Raw genomic sequence first — 19,680 nt, 5'->3', positions numbered from 1 at the left:
TGTGAGGAACAAGCAGGGCACTGTGCTGCTCACTCCTCTGTTGGGGCTCCCCCAGGAAGGGTCCGGCCACCCAAAAATTCACCTCTTCTGCCTCTTGGCCATGACTGAACTCCCATCTCTGACCTCTGTGGGGTCCTTGGGGCTCCAAGTAAACAGTGGCCCCCAGAGCTCCCCAGAGGAGGTTCCTACAGCTTGTTCAAGGCCTCGACACAGCCTGGGCATTCTCCATGCCTCCTACAGTGTCAGGTAAGGTTGATGCCTCTTCTTCCTGCTGGGAACTTGAGGCTGGGCTTTGTTTTTGTGGTCATGGCCTGAGGTGAGTGGGCCTCTCACCCCCTCTGCTGGCTTTCCTTGCTAATGGGGAGCATACATGGAGGCTTTGGGCTCCCTCAGTGGATCAGGGTGGAGAGAGGAGAGGGGAAGGGCTGCCAGTGGTAAATGAACAATGGTGAATGGCCCCCCCTCTTGCCCATGGCAGGACATGGAAGCTCTAACAGTGAGGCAGCTGTGCTCTGCCATGTGCCCAAGCTTTGGGCCTCTTACCCCTTCCTTTGTGTTCCCCCATGTACAGCCTGCCCCATGGGGATGGAGAGGGCTTGGGGAATACTTACAACACAAATGGTAATGAAGCCTGGTGAAGGAACACAGGATCAACTAAAGGAATAAACAGTGTCCTGTTTGCTGTATCCCACCCAGCCAAAGAGAGCTGGTATTCAGAGCAGCTCCCAGGCAGGCGTTTTACACAAATGAGCTTTCTCGGTTACTACCTGCCAGCGTCCACAGAGAGGGGCACTGAACTGCAACCACATTTAAGAGAGAGGCACTGAACCCCAACCACATTTAAGAACCTGTCCAGAGACCACTGGCATTAGTGCTGAGGCACAAGGGTTTGGCCCCTTCTGGAACCCCACACTGCCTTTCCTTTAAAGTCACCAGGTTGGACCCTGGTGGGACTTTACATCTTGCCGGCAGCAGTGGGACAGGCAGATCCTCAAGGATGTCTCCTTGTACATCGAGAGTGGGCAGATCTTGTGCATCTTAGGGAGCTCAGGTAAGCTTGGGAAGTACTTTAAATGTATGTTCTCAGTGAGCATTCAGAAAAGGCTTTGGCTTGCTTTGAACACATTGGGAAAACAGGTTTAAGTTGTAGCAAGAGGGCCACAAGTTTGGTATTAGAATGAAATCAAATGACATGTCTGACTGAATGGAATCTGGTACTAATGTGACGCCTTTAGAAAGATTCTTGGAAAAGAATAAACTCCTGGGGAGCCTGGGTGGCTCAGTTGGTTAAGTGTCTGAGTTTGGCTCAGGTCATGATCTCAAGGTTCGTGGATTCGAGCCCCGCATTGGGCTCTGTGCTGGTGGCGCAGAGCCTGCTTGGGATCCTCTCTCTCTCTTTCTCTCTCTGCCCCTCCCCCACTCACATAGTGTCTGTCTCTCTCTCTCTCTCTGTCTCTCTCTCAAAATAAATCAACTTAAAAAAAAATAAAGTCCTGCCTAACATATTAGTTAATTCATATTTCAAAGTATGGAAAGCCCCTAACATGGTGCCTGGCATGTAGAAGTACTCAGTAAACACAATTTCCCTGATTTTTATACTGTGCTCAGGGGCAGGAAAAAAATTAAGCACAAAGATACCCACTTAGCCCCATATCCATTGTTTTGTTTTTTTATGATGCATTTCAAATATACAGGCAAGAGTAGAGAATAAAGAAAGTTCATGTATTAACATCTGGCTTTATCAAATCTTAACATTATACCGTATTTGCTTCATGTCCTTTTTTTTTTTTTTTTTTTTTTTTTTAAATCTAAGTCAACATATAGTGTAATAATGGTTTCAGGAGTAGAATTTAGTGATTCATCACATATAACACCCAGTGCTGATCCCAACAAGTGCCCTCCTGAATACCCATCAGCCATTTAGCCCATCCCCCCACCCATCACCCCTCCAGCAACCCTCAGTTCTCTGTATTTAAGCGTCTCTTATGGTTTGTCTCTCTCTCTCTCTCTCTCTCTGTTTTTATCTTATTTTTTCTTTCCCATCTCCTATGTTCATCCGTTTTGTTTCTTAAATTCCATATGAGTTAAATGATATTTGTCTTTCTTTGATTTTGCTTAGCATATTACACTCTAATTCCATCCATGTTGTTGCAAATGGCAAGATTTCATTTTTTTTGATCGTGGAATAATATTCCATTGTACATATAGACCATATCTTCTTTATCCATTTGTCAGTTGATGGACATTTGGGCTCTTTCCATAATTTGGCTATTGTTGATAGTGCTGCTATAAACATTGGGGTACATGTGTCCTCTTTTGTATCAGCATTTTTTTTATCCCTTAGATAAATTCCCAGTGGTGCAATTGTTGGGTCGTAGGGTAGTTCTATTTTTAGTTTCTTGAGGAATCTCCACACTGTTTTCCAGAGTGGCTACATCAGATGCATTCCCACCAACACTGCAAGTGTTCCCCTTTCTCCACATCCTCACCAATATCTGTTGTTTCCCGAGTTGTTATTTTTAGCCATTCTGACTGGTGTGAGGTGGTATCTCATTGTGGTTTTGATTTGTAGTTTCCTGATGATGAGTGATGTTGAGCATCTTTTCATCACATCCTTTTTTTTAAGGAATTAAATATTACACACTTCACTGAGGCTATCTTTGTGCCCATTTCCCACTTTATCCTCCTTCTCTATTTTGGGTTATCTACACTTGAGGCTGAATTCACTGTTTGTCTCTGTGTCCCTACATCAGCCAGTCATTGCTCTGGGCAGGTGTAGCCTCCAGAGAGGCAGATCCTTGTGTCTGAGGGCAATGGCCCATGGGGATCACAGCTGTTGACTCCTCAGCATTGACCCTGACAAGTGGATCTGCATGGACACTACAGGGTCCACTACTGCACTAGGTTATCCCATACACTTTCAGGGTAAAAGATTCTGACAGACTGGCTTCAGAGGAGTTTCCTGGTTGAGTTCTTGTTTGCACTGCATTGTTGACATTTCCTGGCACTACCTACTTGCGTTCTTCTCTGTAATAGCAGTGGGTAACACAAGTCTGCAAAAGTCAAGCACGGTCAGCCTCATTTGACCTGGGAGTTAAATCCATAGCCATTCCCCTGCTACAGCAAGTAAACAATTGGGTGGCAATAGTAGCATTAAGATTAAATGAGAAGGAATTCAGTGACAAAAAGTGTTAACCCTTTGCTGAGATTTCCTGTCAGTTCCTATTTCCAGTTTTTCAAAATTTCTAACTATGTGCATGTACTGTGACATCCAGGGTCCTTCTAATTTTCCTTTTGTTAATTATTACATTCTTTTTTAAAAATAAGAAAACATGAGTTATTCCTGTAGTTTTTTGCTTGTCTTCTTTCTGTAGGATTAGAGTGGTGTGTGGCAAACAAAGAATGACTTCACATTCTCAGAAGGGTGTCCCACAGGCCAGTGTCATGCTTCATGCACATCTCAGCAGGACAGTGGGTGGGAGGCCTTGATCTGGGAGCTCATGGGCTGGTTTGTGATCATACCTAATCATAGTTTTATAACAATGTCTATCCTGTTATACTGGCCATGAATTCATAGTAGACTGCAAATTCACCTGGGGTGAGGTTTTGTTTTGTTTTGTTTTCTTTCTGTATTCTCAACAACTAGAATAGGACTAACCACATAGTAGGTACTTAGTAATATGTGTTGAATCAGTGGTATGTTAGCATTTCACAAAATGACTTATGATTCCATTGGTGTCTTACCTCACACAGCACTGTTTGTCAAATCTTTATTAGTGAAGCAAAAGAAGACAGATAGTCCAAGTCTCACAACAGAATGGTCTAATGTAAGCCTGCCTAGGGTCACCCAACATTCCGGGGGAGGGTAAATATATTTGACTCATTATTTGCTATCACTTGGGACCCAGACTCTGGGCTGCTTGCTCCCTTGTAGAGGACTATTTAGTTATAAACAATTTCTGTCTGTTTAGGGAAGATAACTCCAAAGGTCATGGTTTTATTGCCCTATAGGGCATTAACCTTTTGTTTTCTTTTTTTATTGTGGTAAAGTACACATAAAATTTACCATCTTAACCATTTTTAAGTGTACAGTTCAGTGGTAATAGATACATTCACATTGTTGTGCAGCCATCTCCACCATCCATCTTGCAAAGCTCTTGTAAAGCTCTTCATCTTGTAAAACAAACTCTACACCCATTAAGCAATAACTCTCCATTCCTCTTGCCTCCAGCCCCACCATTATACTTTGTCTGTATGATTTTGACTACCCAACCTCATAAAAGTGGAATCATACAGTATTTATCTTTTTGTGTCAGGCTTATTTCACTTAGCATAATGTTCTCAAGCTTCATCCATGTTGTAGCCTGTATCAGAATCTCCTTCCCTTTTAAAGCCCTTTTAAATTCCATTGATAACTATACCATATTTGCTGCTCTGTTCATCCATTAATGCATCCATTAAAGGATACCTGAGTTGCTTCCACATTTTAGCTATTGTGAATAATGCAATGAAGATGGGTGTACAAATATCTGTTTGAAACTGTTTTCAATTCTTCTACCAAGAAGTAGAATTCTTCTACTTCTTTTTTTAAAAATTTTTAATGTTTTATTTATTCTTTAGAGCAAGTGAGCATGAGCGGGGGAGGGGCAGAGCGAGAGAGGGACACAGAATCCGAAGCAGGCTCCAGGCTCTGAGCTGTCAGCACAGGGCCTGAGACGGGACTCGAACTCACAGGCCGTGAGATCATAACCTGAGCCAAAGTCGGATGCTCAACCAACTGAGCCACCCAGGCACCCCAGTTCTTCTACTTTTTCTACCAAGAAGTAGAATTTCTGGGTCATATTGTAATTCTATTTTTAATTTTTTAAGAAACTACTGTTGTTTCTGCAGTGGCTATACCATTTTATATCCCCACTAACACTGCACATGGGTTCCAATTTCTCTACATCCTCACTGACACTTGTTGTTTTCCAATTTTTTGATAGTAGCCATCCTAAAGAGTGTGAGGTGGTATCTCATTGCAGTTTTAATTTGCAGTTCCCTAATGCTTAGTGCTGTTGAGCATCTTTTCATGTGCTGCTTGGCCATTCATATATCTTCTTTGGAGAAATGTCTGTTTAAGTCCTTTGCCCAATCTTGAATTGGGTTGTTGTCGCTGTTGTTGTTTCTGAGTTTTAAAGCTCTCTATAGGGGCGCCTGGGTGGCGCAGTCGGTTAAGCGTCCGACTTCAGCCAGGTCACGATCTCGCGGTCTGTGAGTTCGAGCCCCGCGTCAGGCTCTGGGCTGATGGCTCAGAGCCTGGAGCCTGTTTCTGATTCTGTGTCTCCCTCTCTCTCTGCCCCTCCCCCATTCATGCTCTGTCTCTCTCTGTCCCAAAAATAAATAAACATTGAAAAAAAAAATTAAAAAAAAAAAAAGCTCTCTATGTATTCTGGATATTAATCCCTCATCAGATACATGATCGCAGATATTTTTCCTATTCTGTGGGTTGCCCTTTTACAGTGGGGATAGTGTCTTTTGATGCACAGAATTTTTTAATTTTCATGAAGTCCAATTTGTCTATTTTTTCTTTTGTTACCTGTACTTTTGGTGTCATATTCTAGGACATTAAGCATTTTTGTGTCTAACTTTGCATCTTCTTCTTTTTATCTTCCACTGATTATACATATCAGTTTCTTGTATTATTTTTTTTGAATAAACTTTTTCATCCTGCTGGTCAATGACTAATGAGTTGATAGGTAATAAAGTTGAGATATCTTTTTTTTTTTTTTGAGATATCTTTAAAAAGAGGTTAGCTATGTATTTCTATGTAAAAAGTATCCCAGAACTAAGTGGCTTAAAACAATAAAAATCATTACTATCTCTCAGGGTTTCTATGAGTCAGAAATTTGGAAGAGACTTTGTTGGGTAGTTCTGTCTGGAGTGTCTCATGAGATTATAGTCAGAAGCCTGCTGGGCTGCAGTCATCTGAGGGCTTGAACAGAGCTGGAGAATCCACATGCAAGGCAGCTCCCCTGCATGCTGGCTAGCAAGTTGGTGCTTGCTGTTGCTTACTGAGAATGTATAACATGAGAAGAGCCAAAGTCCCAGGAGAGAACCCTGAGTGTCACCCACAGGAGGCTGGGAGGGAGCAGCCAGACCAGCAGGATAAAACAAACAGGATGAAGTGGCATCAAAGCCAAGGGAGAGAGATTTATAGAGCAAGGCAGGCAACAGTATCAAATGCTTTTGGGAGGAAAGTACCCACCAGATAACAGCAGCAAGGAGGCAACCCTGATGACCTCAGGGAGGCCAGTTTTGATGTGATGGGACTGGAATCCAGGCCCGAAGATATTTGGAGCTTCTGTCAGAGTTGAGGTTGGATCACAGAAATAGAAGGTCAAGGAAACTTCTAGTTAGAGGAACCACATACGAGGCTTAGGATCATGACTGGGAAATTTTAGAGCATGTTTTGAAAGACAACGTGAATGAAGTCACATTTTGTTTTTTTACACTCCCTCCCCTCTTCCCACACTGACCTCTACTGAACATGCTGGAGCTAACTCTGATCTTGGTCAGCCCATGGGTTAAATAAGAACACCACTGCTAATGGAGTTTGGCTCATTCATCTTTGTACCCCTCACAGCAACAAGCAATTGCTTTACAGTATTTGAACAAAAGATCTTCCCTGCGGTTTTGCACAAATCGTCATATCCTTGGTAGAATTCTGTCTTTTCAGGCAGTTCAGAACCTCTTGCCTGTTAACTTCTTAGCAGCCTGACCATGCTAATTCCTGTGTCCATTGACTCTCTGGGCTCATGTAGGTTTATGTCCAGTATGAAAACGAGGGGCCAGCTGGTGTCTTATCCTAATTGTATCACCTAACCTCTAACATTAGAAAAATGAAACCAGGGGAAAGCTGTTAGTGAGGTTCTCAGTGTAGGCTGAGGCCAACGTGATTTTACTAAAGGGCTTGCTAGGTTAGTGCTTCTGAAACTCTGATATGTGTGGTAATTACCCAGAGATTTTATTAAAAAGCAGAATCTTGGGGCAGCTGGGTGGCTCATTCAGTTAAGCATTTGACTCTTGATTTTGGCTCAGGTCATGATCTCATGGTTCATGAGATGGAGTCCTGCGCTGGGCTGTGCACTGACAGTGCAGAGCCTGCTTAGGATTCTCCCTCTCCCTCTGCCCTCCCCCCCCCCCTTCAAAATAAATGAACACTAAAATATATATTTAGGGGCACCTGAGTGGCTCAGTTGGTTAAGTATCCAACTCCAGCTCAGATCATGATCTCATGGTTCATCAGTTTGAGCCCCGCATCGAGTTCTCTGCTGTCACCACAGAGCCGGCTTCAGATCCTTTGTTCCCCTCTCTTTCTGCCCCTCCTCTGCTTGTTCTCTCTCTCTCTCCCTCTCTCTCTCTTCCTCTCTCTCTCCCTCTCTCTCTCTTCCTCTCTCTCTCTCTCTCTCTCTCAAAAATAAATAAACTTTTAAAAAGTATGTATTTTACACACACACACTCTGAAATCAGAATCTGATTCAGTAGGCCTGGGCTGGGGCTGAGAGTTTGCATTTGTGCCAGGTGCTCAGGTGGTGGTGTTGGTATTCCGACCACACTTGATTAGCAAGGTTCTAGGCAGTGTACCCTATTTTCAGGAACCACTAACTGATCCCTGGTGGGGGAGGCGGGTGCAGAAAGAAATTCAGATGTCCTAGATCCAAACGTTTTCCAAGAGCCTAGGTTTTCTTTTTATTCTGATCCTATTTTTTTCTTTTTCAACTCAAAATAGCTTTAGAAGCAAATAGGCAGACAAAGCCCCTCCAGTCCTGACTGGGATGAAAGAAATGCCTCGTCTCTCTGTGACTTTTTTGGACAAGCCGGAAAGACTCATTGGTGGCATGAGCATTTGACTCAAGAGGCTAAAGAGAGAGCAAGTTAGTGCTAGACCAGGGGCCCACAGAGGGTCTGGGGATGGCCTGGCAATACCTCGTGGAGGGAGTCTTCTTGGGCCTTGTCTTTTTGTCTCCCAGGCTCCGGGAAAACCACGCTGCTAGATGCCATGTCTGGGAGGCTGCGGCGCACGGGGACCTTCCTTGGGGAGGTGTTCATGAACGGCCGGCTGCTGCACAGGGACCAGTTCCAGGACTGCTTCTCCTACGTCCAGCAGGTGGGCGCATCCACAGTCCCCGCCCCAGCTGCTGCAGCCTGGCCTCGGCCACTGCCATGCTGATGCCTCCCTCTTTCGCAGAGTGACACGCTGCTGAGCAACCTGACGGTGAGGGAGACTCTGCGCTATGCAGCACTGCTGGCTGTCCGTCGCTGCTCCCCAGGTTTCCTCCAGAAGAAGGTGGGTAGCATCTGGCCTTCTGCAGCCCGGCCCCCTAGGGTATCACCCCACTATGGTTCTGCACCCCCCTTCCCTCCACTTATCCATTCCTCCCCTTCACTCTTTACCTCTTTAGTGGGGACTTGCGCTGCCCAATTTGGCACCCACTGGTCACCTGTGGCTTTGAGCACTCAACACATGGCCAGGCCCACTTGAGATGTGCTATGAGTGGGAAACGCCCAGGGGTTTTTGGAAATTAGTCTGAAAAAAAATATGAACTATCTTATTAATTTTTGAAATACTGGTTACAGGTTGAAATGGTAGTATTTTGGCTGTATTGGGTTAAATAAATTATATTAAAATTAATTTTACTTGTTTCTTTTTAAAATGTGACTACTAAAACATTTGAATTCTATACGTGGCTTGTATTATATTTCTATGGCATGGCATCGTTCTAGGAGCTCAGTGTTTGAATAGTTATTTTCCTCACAGTACTTTGCTCTGCAGCCCTGTTGAGACTTTTCTCAACTTTCTTTGAGGCATTTTGAATGTGCCTTATCCAAACTGGATTAAGTTACTGAAGGGACTATTGACTTGTCAACTCTTTCTGGGTTTCAGTCTGTTTCTTTAAGTGTATCTAATTTGGAAGTAGTCAGAGGTAAGCCCACAGGGACTAAGGGTGTGTGGGTAGGTGTGCCACCTATAAAGCAGGTGAAGTTCCCTGGGAAATAGGCCCTCAGAGGAGGGTCACCAGAGGAGGCCAGCAACATCTGTTTCAGAGGCTTCAGCAAAGCCACAGTGAAGTTCCTCCTGGGCACACAAATTCTATCTGCTGTCCAGACTCCAAGGTTAGTCTCCTTTAATGCCATTGGGGCTCCAAGGAAATCCTCCATCTCGGCTGAGGGCGCCCCATCCTTATCAAGCACTGCTGAGTCTGCCCCAGGAACTTGCTCAATTTGTCCCTGGCATTGGACTTTCAGACAGGGCTTAGAGAGTGGAATTAGGTCTAAGCTGTGTCCCAAGTGCCAGCAGATTTGTTTGATTAAATACCCGGGTGAGTAAAGAGCATTCTTCTGTTTGAGAGTCTTAGACAGTGCTGGAGGATAAGCTTTTACTCCAGAGGAGTCTTAGCGAGGAGCCTGGCCCTCAAAGAGGACCATCAGCCTCACAGAGTGATACTTAGCTCTGTTCCTGGAGGTTACCTTAGAGTACTCAGAACGCATGGTGAGGTTCTTGCTACTCTACCAGGTTATACAGGCATTCCTTGGAGATACTGTAGGTTTGGTTCCAGACCACTGCAGTAAGGCAAATACCAAAATCCATGGAGTCAGGTGAAGTTTTTGGTTTCCCAGTGCATGTAAAAGTTATGTTTATACTATACTGTAGTCTGTTAGGTGTACAGTAGCATTATGTTTAAAATAAACAATGCACATCTTAATTTAAGAATGTTTTAGGGGCACCGATGTGGTTTGGTCAGTTAAGAATCCGACTCTTGATTTTGGCTCAGGTCGTGATCTCACGGTTAGTCAGTTCAAGCCCCGCATCTGGCAGCGCAGAGCCTTCTTGGGATTCTGTCTCCCTCTCTCTCTGCCCTTCCCATACTTGCACATGCTCGTTCTTCCCACCCCCCCCCCTTTTTCAAAATACCTAAAAATAAACTTAAAAAAAGTAAAAATACTTTATTTTTTTTTTAATTTTTTTTTTCAACGTTTATTTATTTTTGGGACAGAGAGAGACAGAGCATGAACGGGGGAGGGGCAGAGAGAGAGGGAGACACAGAATCGGAAACAGGCTCCAGGCTCTGAGCCATCAGCCCAGAGCCCGACGCGGGGCTTGAACTCACGGACCGCGAGATCGTGACCTGGCTGAAGTCGGACACTTAACCGACTGCGCCACCCAGGCGCCCCTAAAAATACTTTATTGACACACGAAATAAGCAAATGCTGTTGGAAAAAATGGTGCCAGTAGACTTGTTTGACACAAGGTTGCCACAAATCATTACTTTGTAGAAAATACAGTATCTGTGAAGCCCAGTAAAGTGAAGAACAGTGAAACAAGGTGTGTCTGTACTCTGAACTCTCATAGCTGGCTGGCATTAAGTCAGGCTTTGTTCACACATAGTATTGCATTTCATTCTGGCATCAACCCTATGAGGGAGGCATTATCTCCTAACACACAAGATTAAGATCAGATAGTTGGGAATGGCAGAGCTGGGATGTGACCCTAGGCTGTCTAGTTCTATCATGTCTTCCTGAGCTCCTGGGATCTCCCGAGCCGCATTGTGATGAGAGAAGATGGAGGTCGAGTTCAGCCCACACTGAGGCACAGACATATTCACGTGACTTAGCCCTGACAGTGAGTAACAGATGAGTCCATCTATGGACTCTGCTTGCTTTAGTATTTCTGTTTCTAAAAAGGGCAGGAGAAGATCCTATTGGTATCTGAGTGGGAGAAATGAAATCATAAACAGATTCTTCTGAGTTAGTTATCCACTTATGTCACATATCCCGATGAGAGAATGAATCTAAGAAAGCCATGGATCTCTTCCCCAGAAAATGCACATATATGCATAAATATTCAGAAAATTCATGGATGCCTTGCAATCAATTGATGGCAAAGTTGTGCCCCCCCTGCCCCCAGTAACTGTTCTCTTGGCACTGGCAGCCCCTAAAAGTCCTGTGAAAGTTCCTCTGCCTGAGAAAGTACTTTCTGAGCAAATGTAGTCCACAGAACATAAAATCTGGACAAAGTAGTAAGAAGGAAATGGTGGTAATAGAGGGCAGAGCACAGCAGGTCTCTCCTCTAAGGAACCTGAACATAAAGCTGTGGTTGACATGGGCAGTCTCTGTCTGCTGGATTGTGGGCTAAACCTTGTGCTTCATTGGCCACTTGAGAACCCAGACAGTCCTCTCAGTCCCAGTCTGTCACTTGCTAGTGGTGTGACCTTGGGCAAGTTATGTACCTCTCTGAGCATCTGTTTCCTCCTCCATAATGAATAAATAATAATGCATCTCTCCTGGTATTAATGTGAGGAATGAGTCCATTTATTTGAGAACACATAGCATAGAGGTTGTTGATCCCAGTGATCCCAAGGGTTCCTTCTAAGACATTGTGAATTCCATTCCCAGTAGTGTTCGCCAAACAGAGAGGCTTTGGGATAGAGTATGAGACATCTGAAACAGGTTAAATAAATGCCTCCTCTCTCTATCCCTTCCAAGCCAGGAGAGCAAGTTTACTCGTTTATTCTGGTTGTTGCGGAGCAAATGACAGGGATGCTTAGGAATCTGCCCTGGCAGGTGAGCACATCAGCCTGGCCATATCAAGCAAAACTCAATTCCAGGATCCTTCTACTCTAATGGCAAGAGGAGACCCTTTTTTCCAAAATAAATCATACTGGTTTATTTATGCATTATTAACCTTGTTTTCCTTTGGATGTAATACAGATGTATTCCTTCTTGTGGTCAAATCTACATCTATGCTTTTGATCCCACTCCTGGCTCTTCTGGAACTTTGTTCCACAAATCATCTCCTCTTTTACTCCAATCTACTTTGTTGTTATTTTTTTTAAAAGTTTTTACTTATTTTGAGAGAGAGAGCAAGCACGAGTCGGGGAGGGCAGAGGGAAGGAGAGAGAGAATTCCAAGAAAGCTCTGCATTCCACACTGAGTCCGATGCAGGGCTTGATCTCATGACTGTGAGATAATGACCTGAGTCGAAATCAACAGTCGGGTGCTTAACTAAGTCACCCAGGCGCCCCTACTTTGTTATTATATATATTTTTTAATGTTTCTTTTTGAGAGAGACACAGAATGCGAGCAGGGGAGGGGCAGAGAGAGGGAGACATAGAATCTGAAGCAGGCTCCAGGCTCTGAACTGTCAGCACAGAGCCCAATGCAGGGCTCAAATTCACGAGTGGTGAGATCATGACCTGAGCTGAAGTCAGACTCACGACTGACCTACCCAGGAACCCCTGTTGTTATTTTTTAATGTAGTGTTTTGTTTCTTTATTCACGGTAAAGGTAACACAGTCTCTTTGGATGTGTATGGGAATGCAACTCATTACCATATATGTAGGTATTTTCAGTCTGTTTCTAGCTGCTTTCCCCAGGACCCTATGTAGATATGGGTAATCAGCAAGGCAGGGCCAGAAGTAGAGGTTTTTGAGTCTCTGGAGATGGGTTAAGCTGAGGAAGGAAAGAAGGAATGGGAGGGAAAAGGCCAACCTTCTTGATTAGACAGTCATTAAAGAATGTTTCTAGTTTTGGGGAAGCTGAGGAGGAGGAGTAAGGAGAGGGTGTCAGGGAGTGGCAGAGTCTTAAGAGAAGTGGAGAGAGAACTGGAACAGGACATGAAGTGTGGCTGTAGGTAATAAACTGGGTCCTCTGTAAAGTCCTTAAAGATATTCAAGTAAAGAATTGGCATTATTTTTAATTACTTTTGATAACTGGATTATATTTGATGCAAACCCACACTGAAAGTGGGCCAGGTGGGACTCCAGGACTTATTTGGGTTATATAAGGGTAGTCAGGTTTAGTTCAAACCAAATTAGGGTTTTTTTTGGTATATAAAACATTTATTATAATAAAATTGCAAAAACCAGACATATTTTTTTAAATGTTTATTTTTGAGAGAGTGCGAGCGGGAGAGGGGCAGAGAGGGAGGGAGACACAGAATCGGAAGCAGGCTCCAGGCTCCGAGCTGTCAGCACAGAACCCAACCTGGAGCTCAAACTCATGAGCTGTGAGATCATGATCTGAGCCGAAGTCAGATGCTTACCCGACTGAGCCATCCAGGTGCCCCCCAAACATATTTTAAAAAGCTATGTTGTAACTGTACCTTTGGAGGATCTTTATGCTGGACTCAATGCAACATCTGAAAATAGGGGTCCAACAGGGGCGCCTGGGTGGCTCAGTTGGTTAAGCATCCAGCTTCAGCTCAGGTCGTGATCTTGTGGTTCGTGAGTTCGAGCGCCATGTTGTGCTCTGTGCTCTCAGCTCAGAGCTTGGAGCCTGCTTTGGATTCTGTGTCTCCCTCTGCCTCTCCCCCTCCCCCAGTCAGTCTCATTCTCTCTCTCTCTCTCTCTCTCTCTCTCTCTCAAAAATAACATTTAAAAAATTAAAAAAACGATTTCTGTGAAAATAGGAGTCCAATGAAGTCTCCAGTGTTTCCTGGTGAATTTCCCTGAAACAAACGTAAACAGTTTTGTTGCTCTAGAGACTTTTGAAAAACAGTTTTATTATTTGTTCTAATCTGACACATGTATTATGATTTAGACCAAATTGAATTTTACCGTAATAGGCATGTTCTCCCTAGAGTGTGGTGAAAGTGGCTGAGCACTCCCAGGAAGTGTGTTGCCTCTCCCATGCCACCTGCAGGCCATGAATTAGGGCAGCAGCCCAGCAGACCAGCCTTCTGGGACTTTGTGTCTCAAACAGGTGGATGCAGTCATGGTAGAGCTGAGTCTGAGCCACGTGGCAGATCGACTGATTGGCAATTACAGCCTTGGGGGAATTTCCAATGGCGAGAGGCGCCGGGTCTCCATCGCAGCCCAGCTTCTCCAGGATCCCAGTAAGTGGGACTCAGAACTACTACCGGCTGCTGCCCGTCTTCCATAGGTCTGGAGACGTTTTCGGTCCCTTTCTTCATAGTCTCCATTTGCAGAGAGGTTTGTGTGGAACTGACGTCCCTGACATCAAACCAGGGACCCAGTTTCTTTGGAAATACTATGTAGTTCCTGATGCCATTCCACCATCTGAGTACAAAACAGCTCTTAGACTTGGAAACACTGCATTTGTGTTTTAATGTGCAGTGAAGGTCTTCCATGAGCACATGGGCCTGTCCTGTCCATCCTAACTTCTTACTAGAGCAGCACCACTGTGTGTGCTGTGGAAAACCAGTGAGTTTTGGTGTGACTAGAGGTACTAATGAAATGGCAGGAATTAAAGCAGGACTTTGATACACAAAAAAGTGTATATTTTGGAGGGAGAAGTATCAAGATGAGGTAGCCAGTCACCTGCCTCTCCTGCTGAGTTTGGTCATTCTCCCTGCCACTGGGGGAACCTCAGCACTTACATGCCCCTAGAAGAGGACATACTACATTTGGATACTACACTGAGGCAGACTAAGACTGCCTGCTCTTCAGATGGTGGTTGATCACTAGAAGACAAGGAAGAGAGATGTTCTTAACAGCCCATCTCACTTTCTAGGTAGAAAGAACCACATTTAAACTCTCTAAAGAATCTAAGCCCCTGTCCCACCTCGGACTTTGTTGTATGGGTCAGACTTTTTTGCAGCACAGAAACCCTGTCAGCATTGGAAAGTGCTCCACATAAAGTGAGGTTATGTCTTTTTAACCAGCCTCCTCTCAACCTTTTGAAAACAACTTGGTGCCTGCTCACCAGCCCTCGTGCTTTGTCATTGGTCCTCTGGACAGAGCCCCAACAGTCCACAGTACCATGCGAGAGGCTGATCTTGTTTCTGCCCTGTTCCCTCAAGGATTAAAGCCAAAATGTGCTATGCAGCTGGGAGTTGGGTCTTACTAGGTCAGGTTCTCTCTCTTGGGCTTGCCTCACAGCATACTATTTGGATGGAGTAAGATGGGATGGGACATCTCCATAAAGAACTATTCAAAATTCTGAGTTTAGAGCCCAAAGCCCAGGCTCATCAGTGACTCAGAAACCTGACCCTTCCTTGCCTGCAGAGGTCATGCTGTTTGATGAGCCCACCACAGGTCTGGACTGCATGACAGCAAATCAGATCGTTGTCCTCCTGGCAGAGCTGGCTCGCAGGAACCGCATTGTGATTATCACCATCCACCAGCCACGCTCTGAGCTCTTTCAGGTGAGAGGGACGTCTCTTGTTCCTGCTTAACTCATCAGGGGTGGGTAGATGTGTGTGTTGAGATGGGGATCATGAGGGAGAGATTAGTACTTGTCAACCAGAGCAATTGGAGCCAGTATGGGCTTCCTGATATAGGAAGGGCACCTACCATGTACCAAATACCTTCTGTGCACTAGCTCATTTAGTCCACACAACAGTCCTATGAGGTGGGCATCTGTACTGTCACTTAATAGAGAAGAGGGAGCCTTAGAAATGATGCCAAATTGAGTCAATACCACACAGTAAAAAAGCTGGAAGTGGCATTCATGGTCCAGTTGGCTTCAAAGGCTGTGTCTTTCCACTGAATCATATAGATTTCCTTCCAAAAATCTCACTTCATCTTCCCAGGATACTTTCCCAGGAGCTGTTATTTGCCTCTTGTAGACAAGGATCTGAGATTAAACACATGAACATCTTGTCCAAGGTCACTCACTCAGTGGCATGACTAGGACTCAGACCCAGGTCCACTGGCCAGCTCCAGGAGTTCTCCTCCACCCCAGATGTGATGCTGGGCCCAGGCCGGATGCAGCATTGTGCACAGGAGCAACCCCAGCTGAAAAAAATAGGGACATGCTCTGTGTGTCTCCAGTGGACACAATAAGAATACTGATGCATGGCTAAGATAATCAAGGACTCACTGCTTGGAAATTTATTCTCCTGAAGAATATGGTAACCTGATTATACACTAATACCATCTATTTTCCAATCAGCTCTTTGATAAAATCGCCATTCTGAGCTATGGAGAGCTGGTTTTCTGTGGGACACCGGTGGAAATGCTTGATTTCTTCAATGGCTGCAATTACCCTTGTCCCGAACATTCAAACCCTTTTGACTTTTATAGTAAGTTTTTTTTTTTCACCTTTCCCATCATGAATGTTTATTAAACTTAACCATCTCAGATTTCTGCCTGGATGTCAACAGCACTGGTGGATTTTATTCTTGTTTTTGTTTCGGTGTTTTCACTCTTTAAGGAATTAGTTTAGCTGGGTCCCTTAACTTACCATCTGATAGATGACCTATCAGACTGAGGTGGGAGATCTCTCTTAAATGGGTGCATGTCCACTTTGTCAGAGAAAAATAGCTGAGCTTCTAAATTCTCACAGACAGCCTCAGTTGAATCCTCAAGGCCTTGCAGGTAACTTTAAAAGAATTCTGATTTTATAGGTGGGCATGAACAGAAAATATTTTGATTTTATAGGTGGGCTAGTACTCCTGAATCAGTGATGAAACATGTATTATAAGCCATTGTGCATATATTTGCATTTAAAAACTTATGGGCCATTTCTTTTGGGAAAAAATTAGTGGACCTGACATCAGTGGATACTCAAAGCAAAGAACGGGAAATGGAAACCTACAAGAGAGTCCAGATGATTGAATCTGCCTACAAAGAATCAGCAATTTATCACAAAACCTTGGAGAATATTGAAAGAGCAAAACACCTGAAAACATTGTCAACGGTTCCGTTTAAAACCAAAGATTCTCCTGGAGCTCTCTCTAAACTGGGTGTTCTCTTAAGGTAAGAGCCTCAGCCCATTTTAGGTGGTTAGGCATCCACCAGTGAAAGAAAAGGAATTAAAACAGGGCTGTTTGGTTTTCAGGAGAGTGACAAGAAACTTACTGAGAAATAAGCTGGCAGTGATTATGCGTCTTGTTCAGAATCTGATCATGAGTTTGTTCGTCGTTTTCTATCTTCTGCGGGTCCAGAACGATGTGCTGAAGGGTGCTGTCCAGGATCGCGTGGGTCTCCTATACCAGTTTGTAGGTGCCACCCCATATACAGGCATGCTCAACGCTGTGAATCTGTGTACGTGCCTGTGCCTAGGGCTGGGGGGGGGGGGCACTTCCTCTCTTCCTGAATATCTCCCTTCTCCAGCTGGCACCTTGCAAGACTCCATGATTATAAGGGTATTTTGCTGAGCTAAACTTGGCCCTCTCCAGATTCTCTCCCTGGGGAATGGTAACTACTAAGTTACTGATATCTTAGTGTGAATTAGTTCACCAAGTAGATCTCTCTGAGGGTCTAAGGATCCAGGGAAACATGAAATTATGAGCTGCTGATGGGGCAGGGTTTGGGAAGGGTTTTTTTTTTAAAAAAGATCATCCCTGTTATCCCTTTCTCGGCCATTAGGATGTACAGCTCCTGGGAACCCAGATACCTGCCAACTTTGCACCATTAAATTCTTTTTGGAGACTATTTTAGGATAGCCAGCACTTAATTTTAAAACTCAGAGAATCTTGAAGCAATACCTAGTTGCCTGATGTTCTGTGCCAAAACCCTGCACAAAAAGAGGACAAAGTACCTCACATCATTCATGACCCTTTTGCACGTGTGTTCTTGAATTTGTGACACCCTTCCTTTGATTTTAGAAGGAAATAAATTAGGACAGCCTTTGCAACCATACTGTGGTGGAAGGTATTTATAGTTCTGTGGATGGCAGGTTCCCCTTTCCAGGACTAGGGAGCCCCGGCTGGTTCCCACTGTACAGCGTCAGGTTTAGTTTTGGCTAGCCCTCCTTCCTTAGCTGTGTGGTGGCCAGCTGTTCTGAAACCTGCTTTCCATGCCCAGTTCCTGTGCTGCGAGCTGTCAGTGACCAGGAGAGCCAAGACGGCCTGTACCAGAAGTGGCAGATGCTGCTGGCCTATGTGCTGCACGTCCTCCCCTTCAGTGTCATTGCAACCATGATGTTCAGCAGTGTGTGCTATTGGTAAGGGGTTGTTCAAAGGTGTTTAGTCCCCCTGGGCCAGGCCTCCTGGGGAGTCCCAGATGGCCACTGGGACCACTGGAGGGGGAGCTCCAGGGTGGACAACTCCTTGCTCTTGGCCCTGGGGGGGTCTGTCTTTGCCCATCAGTGTCTAGTACAATGTCCTGTCCTTCAGGACAAATAAAAGAACCCAGCTGGGGGCTGCATGGGACCTGAGAGCAGATCAGCAGGACTACATGTGCCAGGGACAGGCATGTCCCACATCTCCTGCAGGGCCTGGCCAGAGAAGATCTCTCTTAAGTAGCTGGGATGCCGGGGAGGGGGGGGGGTGGGGAGAGGTGACAAGCAGCTGTTAAGCGTGGCTCAACATTAAGCAAGGCTTCCGAGCACCTGTCAGCTGGAACAGCAACTCTGCCTGACGTTTCCACTGACCCACCTGTGACATCACAGTTGGGCTGGTGTGAGGGGGTTTGACCAATGGAAGAATGACTATGGGAAGAGGCACTGAGGAGCCATGAAGCATCCCTGATGCTGTTCGGTTTTGATTGATAGCTTATAGACAATGCTTCTTTTTGTTTTTGTTTTTTGTTTCTTAGAGCTTTTAAAAGATATAAATCTGAAAGTGTAGTTATTTGCATGATTTATTGTCATAGGGAGAGGTATCTTTCCTAATCCCTGTGGCTTTCCCATAAGAAAAGATGGGGGCATTACCTGGTATTCTGTGACTCTAGTAGTGTAAATGTGCCCAGCTTGTCATCCCAGGAGAACTTCAGGCAGTCTTGAGATGTTGTCTTCAGGCCATGGGATTCATGACTGCCTGAATAATTATAGGTGCTCCTAACATAGCCAGTATTCAGACCCATGATATGTAATACCAATAATTACTATGAATTAAGTGATACATAGGTAAAAGACAAACCAGGGCCTAGTTAGTTTGAGCTCCCAGATGAGGACTGGAAAGGTCTTGGTGCAGGTGCTTAGAAGTTGGTATCACTCTGGAGAGTGACAGAGGCAAAGCCACTTGCTCCGAGTTAGCAGATTGGGCTCCCCGCTGAGGGCGATGGCAGGGACCATGGGGCCTCCCTGCTGGACCTGATGAAGCCTCATTCTCTGACACTCAGGAACATGTTGACTCTAATCCATGATGTAAATAAACCATGAGCCTGTCTAGTTCAGGCTGAATGATCCAGGAACAGATCATTTACAACCTGATCATTTTTGAGTAAATCAGGGTTGGCTGAAAATTGAAGACCTCGGTAATTTAGACTCTTGCTACTCAGTGTAGCCCACAGACCAGTGTCAGCCTTGCTTTTGAACTTGTTTAACATGTAGAATCTCAGGCCCAGCTACTGAATTGGATTCTGCATTTAACAGGATCCTCCTGGTGGTTCATGTGCACTTTAAAATTTGTGAAGCACTGATCTTGAAGACCATACAGTCTTTGAAAAACTGCCCATGAGAAAGTTCTGTAAGATTTAAGAAAACAGGGAAGTGTAAGCATACAGGTCAGGACTATTTTTGATTAAAGTCAGATATAGAAAGTCAGAATCATTTCCAGTGGTAGCATGCTGTTAGCAACATAGCAAACACTTTGATTAAATGACAGCAATGTTTGTTGAATGCCTACTAAGCACCAGCTTAGCCAGCACAATAGTAGGTGCAACAGAAGACTCAAAGAGGAGTGAACAGGAGGTGCTGCCCTCAGGCTTGCAATTCTGAAAGTTAAACATCTCTGAAAGTCAGAATGTATTTGTAACTCTTCTAGCAACATGCTGACATGAACTCAGTGGC

The 19,680-nt window shown here is 44.7% G+C and overlaps 1 protein-coding gene across 1 annotated transcript in view; it reads left to right on the top strand.

The window, feature by feature from the left end:
* The first annotated feature begins 100 nt into the window (after window positions 1–100).
* The window catches only part of ABCG5 (ATP binding cassette subfamily G member 5), a 31,562-nt gene continuing 11,982 nt past the window's right edge, over window positions 101–19,680 (top strand). The window contains exons 1-10 of the mRNA XM_047069425.1: window positions 101–246; window positions 930–1,051; window positions 8,013–8,149; window positions 8,231–8,329; window positions 13,744–13,876; window positions 15,009–15,148; window positions 15,898–16,027; window positions 16,490–16,703; window positions 16,786–16,991; window positions 17,754–17,892. Of these exons, the coding sequence (XP_046925381.1) occupies window positions 101–246; window positions 930–1,051; window positions 8,013–8,149; window positions 8,231–8,329; window positions 13,744–13,876; window positions 15,009–15,148; window positions 15,898–16,027; window positions 16,490–16,703; window positions 16,786–16,991; window positions 17,754–17,892 (1,466 nt within the window). The remainder of the gene's footprint in view (window positions 247–929; window positions 1,052–8,012; window positions 8,150–8,230; window positions 8,330–13,743; window positions 13,877–15,008; window positions 15,149–15,897; window positions 16,028–16,489; window positions 16,704–16,785; window positions 16,992–17,753; window positions 17,893–19,680) is intronic.

The sequence above is a fragment of the Lynx rufus genome, unplaced genomic scaffold (genome assembly GCF_022079265.1).
Source record: "Lynx rufus isolate CCGP_SWC_20201006 ecotype Redwood Valley unplaced genomic scaffold, mLynRuf1.p SCAF_8, whole genome shotgun sequence".
NCBI classification, from domain to species: domain Eukaryota; kingdom Metazoa; phylum Chordata; class Mammalia; order Carnivora; family Felidae; genus Lynx; species Lynx rufus.
Note: the sequence above shows the minus strand (reverse complement) of the source record. Positions and strands in the feature narration are given on the sequence as shown.